Here is an 8,457-nt window from a genome sequence, read left to right on the forward strand (position 1 = left end):
TGGGCGGGTGGTGGTGGCGGGTGGTGGGGGTGGCTGGTGGTGGCGGCGGCGGCGGGTGGCGGTGGTCGTCGGGGTGGGGAGAACAGAAAGAGAGAGAGGACGGGAGCTGGGTGGGGGACGGCTGTTAGTTAGGTTGTCTCTTTGCCGTCCGCCCCCCTTTGCCGTCCGCTTTTTGCTCTTTGCCGTTTGCTAGCAGACGGCAAAGAGAGGGGCCGTTAGGTTTTTTTCTAAGCAGCTCGTTAGTGGGGCCCACCTCTCTCTTTGCCGTCTGCCAGCTGACGGCAAAGATTCTTTGCCGTCCGTTTTTTTCAAGCTGACGGCAAAGACCTTCTTTGCCATCCGCCAGCAGACAGCAAAGTATAGGCAGACGGCAAATAAGCAAATTCCAGTAGTGATGGTATTAATTATTATCCAATGATTTATTGCATCTTCGTTGTGTCTGGGTAGACTCATTTTGTCATGTTGTTCATTGCGATATATTATGATTGATTTGAGTTGTATGTTGATGTACCGTTGTCCTTTGGTGCCCATCATATAAGCACACACGTATGTGGATCACACTTTAGGGTTAGTAGTATGTTGAGATAACTATGCAAAGAGCAGACGGACTGCCAGATATTATCAAGTTTGTGTGTATGTGGATCACACCTTAAGATTAGTAGTATGTTGAGATAACTATGGTTGGTTTTTACCTAATGAATCTTTAGTATCTACGTACACTTGCTAGAGGTTTCAATCATAAGTACATGTTATCAATGGATTTTGTTACATGTTAGCATAGGCCTCTCTCATATATAAACTGCAATATATGATTATTGTACCCAATTGCCTAGGGACAATTCTGCAGCTCGCGTCGCAGCTATTCCACACTCTCTATCTTTTACTTCTTTGTTCCTTTGAATTACATCAACTAACCATTATTTCCAAGTTATTTAGTTTCTTCAATACTATCCCTTTATAATTTTAAGTAGTTTTATTTGTTGTTTATATGTAAAGCAAACAATTGGTGTACGTAGGGTTGTATATGTGGTTGACAGAACCTTAGAGAAATAGCTCCTCGTTGAGTTCGACACTCTTACTTATATATATATAAAAGGCTACAACAGATCCCCTACACTTGTGGTTTATTAGAGCCCCGGGGATCCCAAAGGACATCAAGTGTTGTTCTCAGGGTCATCCTCTCCTGACGTATGCCATCATGGGCTTCCCTTCCCCTTGAAGCATCCCATGTTGTGTCCATTACCTGGGATGCGACAAGACCATACATGATTCGCTCAGACATGGGACATGTCAGAGCCCATCCTACTAGAGGCATGGGATTTTCCTGACATGTTCTTCCTCCTGTCCTCGGAGGTGGGACAACCACAATAGGTGGCTTGTGCAGCCGAGGAAGCAAGTCATCGGGATCGAGCCCCAGAGGACCCTTTTTCACACAACTAGCCTGATCCTGTACTCGATGAACCCGAGGCCGCCTTCCTGAGGTGCTCCCGAGGGGACCCCATCTCCATCCCCACTGACACGGGTGCTTTGAGTGTTTAGGGAGGAGCTCTATTTCTAGGTGAGCTCGCAGCCATGGCGAGGATTGCTCGGGTTGCATCACTGAAGACATTGTCGTTGTTCCCGGAGGCAGTGGTGTCCACAAGAGTGCTTGGTAGATATTTCTAGGTGGCGCCGGTAGTTTGCCACGGTGGAGATTGTGGTGGCAGTTCTATCCCAATGCGTGCCCGAGGCGGCACTCATGGTATGACCGAGACAGTGAGTGAAAGAGGTGCGGGATGGTATGGGATGCGTCCACGAGTGCACAGTTGTGAAACAACACGGGAGTAGTGCCACGATGTGAGCAGTAGCGCAACAGAAAGTTTTTTCTACACTATTGTCGCTCTGGCATGTGTGGTCACCACCGCCAAAAATCGGCATAGACATGATTTCGAGCCTAGCGCCCGATGTTGGGACTGCAATTTCGTATGGTCTGTTCCCTAGGTGTTCTGTAGGATCCGGGAAGATTTCAGATGAAATGGCACTTCACTAACATGGTGGAAATCTGCTGCCGAGATTTGAAGAAAAAATTATGGATATCAAATGGAAATCTTTGGGGCTGAAACTAATAGGGTAGCTTTTGAATGAGGTGTAGAGACTACACAAAAAGTTTGGGGTCAAAACTCAAAGGTTAGATACCAAAAATAGTTTTTGTTAAGTTTCTGACAAAAACTTTATGGAATTTTGGAAGAAAAAAAATTTACTGGAGCATCTCATGTTTTAACTGAAGGGAATATGCCCTAGAGGCAATAATAAAGTTATTATTTATTTCCTTATATCATGATAAATGTTTATTATTCATGCTAGAATTGTATTAACCGGAAACTTGATACATGTGTGAATACATAGACAAATAGAGTGTCAGTAGTATGCCTCTACTTGACTAGCTCGTTGATCAAAGATGGTTATGTTTCCTAGCCATAGACATGAGTTGTCATTTGATTAACGGGATCACATCATTAGGAGAATGATGTGATTGACTTGACCCATTCCGTTAGCTTAGCACTCGATCGTTTAGTATGTTGCTATTGCTTTCTTCATGACTTATACATGTTCCTATGACTGTGAGATTATGCAACTCCCGTTTACCGGAGGAACACTTTGTGTGCTACCAAACATCACAACGTAACTGGGTGATTATAAAGGTGCTCTACAGGTGTCTCCGAAGGTACTTGTTGGGTTGGCGTATTTCGAGATTAGGATTTGTCACTCCGATTGTCGGAGAGGTATCTCTGGGCCCACTCAGTAATGCACATCACTATAAGCCTTGCAAGCATTGTAACTAATGAGTTAGTTGCGGGATGATGTATTACGGAACGAGTAAAGAGACTTTCCGGTAACGAGATTGAACTAGGTATAGAGATACCGACGATCGAATCTCGGGCAAGTAACATACCGATGACAAAGCGAACAACGTATGTTGTTATGCGGTCTGACCGATAAAGATCTTCGTAGAATATGTGGGAGCCAATATGAGCATCCAGGTTCCGCTATTGGTTATTGACCGGAGAGGTGTCTCGGTCATGTCTACATAAGTTCTCGAACCCGTAGGGTCCGCACGCTTAACGTTACGATGACGGTTATATTATGAGTTTATGTGTTTTGATGTACCGAAGGAGTTCGGAGTCCCGGATGAGATCGGGGACATGACGAGGAGTCTCGAAATGGCCGAGACGTAAAGATCGATATATTGGACGACTATATTCGAACTTCGGAAAGGTTCCGAGTGATTCGGGTATTTTTCGGAGTACCAGAGAGTTACGGGAATTCGTATTGGGCCTTAATGGGCCATACGGGAAAGGAGAGAAAGGCCCCAAAGGGTGACCGCACCCCTCCCCATGGACTAGTCCGAATTGGACTAGGGAGGGGGGGCGCCCCCTTCCTTCTTTCTCCTTCTCCCTTCCCTTTTCCTACTCCAACAAGGAAAGGAGGAGTCCTACTCCCGGTGGGAGTAGGACTCCCCCCTTGGCGCGCCCTCCTCCTAGGCCGGCCACCTCCCCCCTTGCTCCTTTATATACGGGAGCAAGGGGGCACCCCATAGACACACAATTGATCATTGATCTCTTAGCCGTGTGCGGTGCCCCCCTCCACCATATTACACCTCAATAATATCGTAGCGGTGCTTAGGCGAAGCCCTACGTCGGTAGAGCATCAACATTGTCACCACGCCGTCGTGCTGACGAAACTCTCCCTCAACACTCGGCTAGATCGGAGTTCGAGGGACGTCATCGAGCTGAACGTGTGCTGAACTCGGAGGTGCCGTGCGTTCGATACTTGATTGGTCGGATCGTGAAGACGTACGACTACATCAACCGTGTTGTGTTAACGCTTCCGCTTTCGGTCTACGAGGATACGTAGACAACACTCTCCCCTCTCGTTGCTATGCATCACCATGATCTTGCGTGTGCGTAGGGAATTTTTTGAAATTACTACGTTCCCCAACATTAACATATTTGGAATACACATGATCATAAGATACTACTGTAATTTTCTTGGCAGGAAATGTTTGTGTAAAAAGGTGACTCATCACAAAGGGGTCTAAAAGGGGGATTATTTTGAAAAATAAAAAAGAAATACTTACTCAACAATCTTGGGCTTGTAATTTTTATATTGGAAGAGAATATATAGTTAGAATAGTTTTGACAAGTTAAGCTCAAGCCCATTTTCCTTTTGAAAAAATGGGCTAACCATTTCCTTGAATTAATCCAGAGAAAAGAAATCCAAAGCTAATAAGGGTCAAATTTATGAAATTTGGTACTATGTGAGTAACAGCCTAAAACCTTAGGTGTGTCGGTCAAAATAGTAATGTGAGCTTTAGCATGACACTTATCTCGTCAACATTGTTTACACATGATACGCTTATGTGTGTTTCATGCTTTTTGACTTAAACAACTAATCGAACAATATACCTCTTTTTCTCACAAGAAAGGAAAATTCTATACACCTCCGAGTTTCTCTAAGGGGATGTTTAGAGTGGTTGTAGTTTGTGTGTACCCACATGCATTTTTATTTCAAGTGAGAACAAAACATCGGTAGACATTCAAAACTTACAATCATTTCAAACAGGCCTTTAAAAGAAGAAAAGGAAAATTATTTTCTTATGAAAAGGTGGTGGTACCTAAAATTTATTGAGAACATTGACAACTGTTTCACGCCCATGGTTAGATGAATGATACGATGAAACAAGCTAAAGCCAAAATAGAACATGCACCTTGCAATAAAAAAATTAACTTGACTAACTCAATGAAATTTAACAAGGTTTCCGATGCACGCTTCAAGTTTATGAAGCAATACACATGTTACTCCTAATTACCTAAGTAAACCAACATTGCAAATAAATATCCCATGAAAGAAAACTGGTACATCTACTCAATGGCTTGTCCATGAGACTGACAAAGTACTTGTCGAGCATATCAGCAATCATGCATCACCTTCTGTGACCTTCACCAAAGAATTCATAGATCGACAACAATGTGTATGTTGGGGGTCGTGGGGCTCTCCGTCTCACAAGAGATCGACCCGGACGTTGATGTCCTCGCGGAGCCAACGCTCCCGACGCGGCGGGTCTTCTTGCGATTTGCAAAGGTGGGGTACTGTGGGAACAAATTCAGAAGCACGGGGCGATGGGAGTAGGTGTCAGGCGCACCGTAGCTGCTGGTGGCTGGGGGCAACGACTGGAGCACAGAAATTTGTTGAGTGTTGGAGTTGTTCAAAGATGCTGCCTGGTAGTACATGGCAGCCTGCGCCTGTGCCTGTACATTGCCATGTGCCATCATCTCCGCACTTGGATACATTATCGGCGGCTGCATCTGTGAGTAGTAGGTTGCATTAGCCGCGGCCTGCGCTGCTGGCCCTGAAATGTAGCATGACTGCTGCATGTACATCGCTGCAAGAAAAACGAATATGGATCCAACAAAAAATATGTTAGTATAACCACAATTTTAGGGCATGTTTTGATTAAGGGTATCTTTTGTGTGTTTCCCGTATTTTGCTCAACATCGAGCAAAATAACTGGAAGTAGAAAGCACATAAACTTACACTGAATATCCAAACAGACGTCTCTTGATAATAAATAAAGTTGGTGTCGTTGAAACTCAAATAAACAAGAGCAATATAAATCGATCATGGTCATTTTAATCAAGTTGATAAATCAAAAATGGTACAAACACAAACTACTCGCTGCTGGATTGGCTGGCACGTGTCTTCCCACTGTCGGGCCCACAAGAATTTTTTTCATCTTCCTATAATATGGACGGAATTTCTCGCTAGGTCTGGACACGCTGGTGTAGGACGGTTATTTCCATCCATTCTGGGGCATGCGTGTATGCATGTACAGTGCAGAAAAGACTAAGAAAGCTACAGAAGGTAGCAGCAGCAGGATACATGGGAAATACCCTTTGGTTTGGGGTGTATATACACCTTATATGGAAAAATGATAATCAATAGAAAAGTCAAAAATGTTTGGAAGTTCTTTTTACAATAAATTTGACTTTCTTTTGGACTAGTATATAAATTTCACGAATATAAAACTAGCGTTGACTTCAGGGCAAAAAAACAAAATTTATTTGCTATTATAGGTCACTATTCACACTATTTTGACCGATTTTTTTGTCTTTTTTCTGAAAAGAAGACAACGAGCTTTTTTCTTTTTGTGGAATTTATTTTACCAGTACAATGGAAGGTCATGTTTATTTCAAAAATATTTTCAGAGTTTGTTGATTTTTTATTTATTATTATCTTTTCCATATAGGGTGTATACACACCCATGGAACAAAAGGTCCCCTCTCAGGATACATAGCCTTGCCCTGCAACGTTAAATCTTGTGACCATGACTGCGAGGGTTTCCCTGCTCCATTGACACTCTACGCAGCGACACTACATGGGCAAGATGAGAAGGAAAAGGATTCGCCTCAATTGACTCTTCAACGTTTGATCGTGCGGCACGCAACACTCTTCTGACCACACACACAGGTGTTTGCAATGTTGGTCGTGTTGCAGGCAGCCCGGCGCAATACGGGGCGTGTTGCGGACCGACTAGCCGAGTGCTACGCGTACTACAAATCAGCCACATACGCAACCTTATCTCCTCGAGGCATCGTCTTCTTCCTGACACATCCCCTTTTCCCCTAATTGAATTTTCTTCGGCAGGTCATGCCTGTCCAATTCCTCTCCAAGCAATTGTCGTACTGATGCTTCAAGGTTGTTGCCGTTGTTGCATGGCATCTCGTTGGAGCCATGCACCATCACTGCATTTTATGTGCAGGGGCGCTACACCAACACTGTCAGAGAAGACTATCGAACAATGCTGCGAGCGGCAGCCCCTGAAGCTGCGAAGGAGCGGCGGAGTCGTGGGTGTGACGACCGCAACAGACAACACTGTTGCAAGTTACGGCTGTGAGCAAGGCTGGGTATCGTGAGCCTCCGGGTTTTACAATATCGTCGGTGTTGCGGCCGCAACTTTGACGACAACGGTGACATTTTGCAGTGACGGCTTGCAGCACGGACGATGTTGCGGGGTGATGGCTACTGCTTAATCCAACATCTATCGAGGTACAGCTCTTACGGCCAGCTAGCTACCCGGCTGATCTTTGCAAAAGATCAGCCTGTTGACACATAGTGCTGGCAAAGACGATAATTGGCAGGTGCTAGTACCCAAAAAAAAGACTAACCCAAGGGCTAATCCTTGTTGACTTTTTTTATAGGAGAAACTTCCCGAGTACCCGCGTCAAAGCCGAGACTTGAACTTGGGTGGGCTGGCAGGTGCTAGTACAAGCGAAAATATGGAGCTACCTTGCATCCATGCGTGCACATCGTGAGCAAAAAGAATACAGCCAAGCAAGCAAAGCAACCTTGTGCATGCATTCATACGAACCAAACTACCATCATGTCACTTTCTGAAACGACGACTATAGATGAGTCAACATTCATGCGTGCTAGTAATTTGCCCAGATGGATGCCATCCCATCCAATCACATCGACCAGCTTTGACCAGCAGACACATGAAAGCCGTGTGGGTTGCAATGGAAAGTCATAGATGCATATCCCTTCCAGCTAAACCCCAAACATAAAGCTAGGCTAAGAAACGCACAGGCGCATTTGTAAGCTAATCAAGACGTACATGCCAATTGCCAAAAGCAGATTTAATTGAATGGCGTGTCGAAGGCGGAGATGGAGCGTTCATGTGCGGACGTACCTTCTCCATTGCATGCAGGAGTGTTCGGCGCCGGCGGCGCCTGCAGCTGGGCCGGGGAGAAGGGGTGGCCAGAGGGGCTGTGGAGCACGGGTAGCGGCTGGGGACGGCAGAACTGCCTGGCGAAGTAGTCGGATCGCTGCTGCTTCTCCCTCTGGCGTAGCCGGACCTGCTGGTTCTGGAACCAGTGGAAGACGCTCTTACCCTCGATGGGGCCGTGCTCCTGCAGCCTCGCGGTCACCTGATGTATCTTCTCGGCGGTGGGGGTGCGCATCCCCTGGCGGTACAGCCCCTCCAGCACGGCGAGCTGCTCCCTGGTCGGCACCCAGTGCGCGTTCACCAGCGCCGCCGAGTTGGGCGATGGCGTCAGGGAGAGCGGTGCCGGCGGACGGGGAGGGGAAAGGGACAGGCGGGTGGCGGCTTCGTCATGGTGGTCGACGCTCTCCATGGCTAGCTAGGAAGGATGTATATGGATCTTCTTTGCGCTTGGCTAGCCTTTGCGTTTGTGTGCGCTTGTAGTGGGGCGGAGTGTTGGGGGTTTTAAAGGTGCTTGGAGGGTAAGGGTTTGGAGAGGAGAAGGGGCGTGGAGCGCGTGCACACAGGTGCCGAACGGCACCAGGCTGGCCGTGGCTGCCGCGCGGTCAAAAGGTGCCGAGGGGATGGCCGGAGAGGGGCTCCTATTGTCTTGACGTACATCAAGTGACTCTGGGCAGTGACAAGTGGGCCAGTTT

The 8,457-nt window shown here is 46.4% G+C and overlaps 1 protein-coding gene across 1 annotated transcript; it reads right to left on the reverse strand.

Moving 5' to 3' along the window:
- Positions 1-4,751: 4,751 nt before the first annotated feature.
- LOC123074968 (WUSCHEL-related homeobox 5-like) lies at positions 4,752-8,222 on the reverse strand. The gene is made up of 2 exons (XM_044497681.1): positions 7,730-8,222; positions 4,752-5,422 (listed from the first exon to the last, which is right to left on the reverse strand). Exons 1-2 carry the CDS (start codon positions 8,172-8,174, stop codon positions 4,992-4,994), a joined length of 876 nt encoding a protein of 291 aa, XP_044353616.1. The 5' UTR covers positions 8,175-8,222; the 3' UTR covers positions 4,752-4,991.
- Positions 8,223-8,457: the final 235 nt, after the last annotated feature.

Source organism: Triticum aestivum, chromosome 3D, assembly GCF_018294505.1.
Source record: "Triticum aestivum cultivar Chinese Spring chromosome 3D, IWGSC CS RefSeq v2.1, whole genome shotgun sequence".
Lineage (NCBI taxonomy): Eukaryota > Viridiplantae > Streptophyta > Magnoliopsida > Poales > Poaceae > Triticum > Triticum aestivum.

What these genes read in the sequence shown, in the direction of transcription:
- LOC123074968 (XM_044497681.1), bottom strand. Translation starts at nt 8,174, where the DNA reads ATGGAGAGCGTCGACCACCATGACGAAGCCGCCACCCGCCTGTCCCTT. An exon ending in TCCTGCATGCAATGGAGAAG is followed by an intron (nt 5,423 to 7,729) that starts GTACGTCCGCAC and finishes TTTTTCTTGCAG; the next exon opens with CGATGTACATGCAGCAGTCA.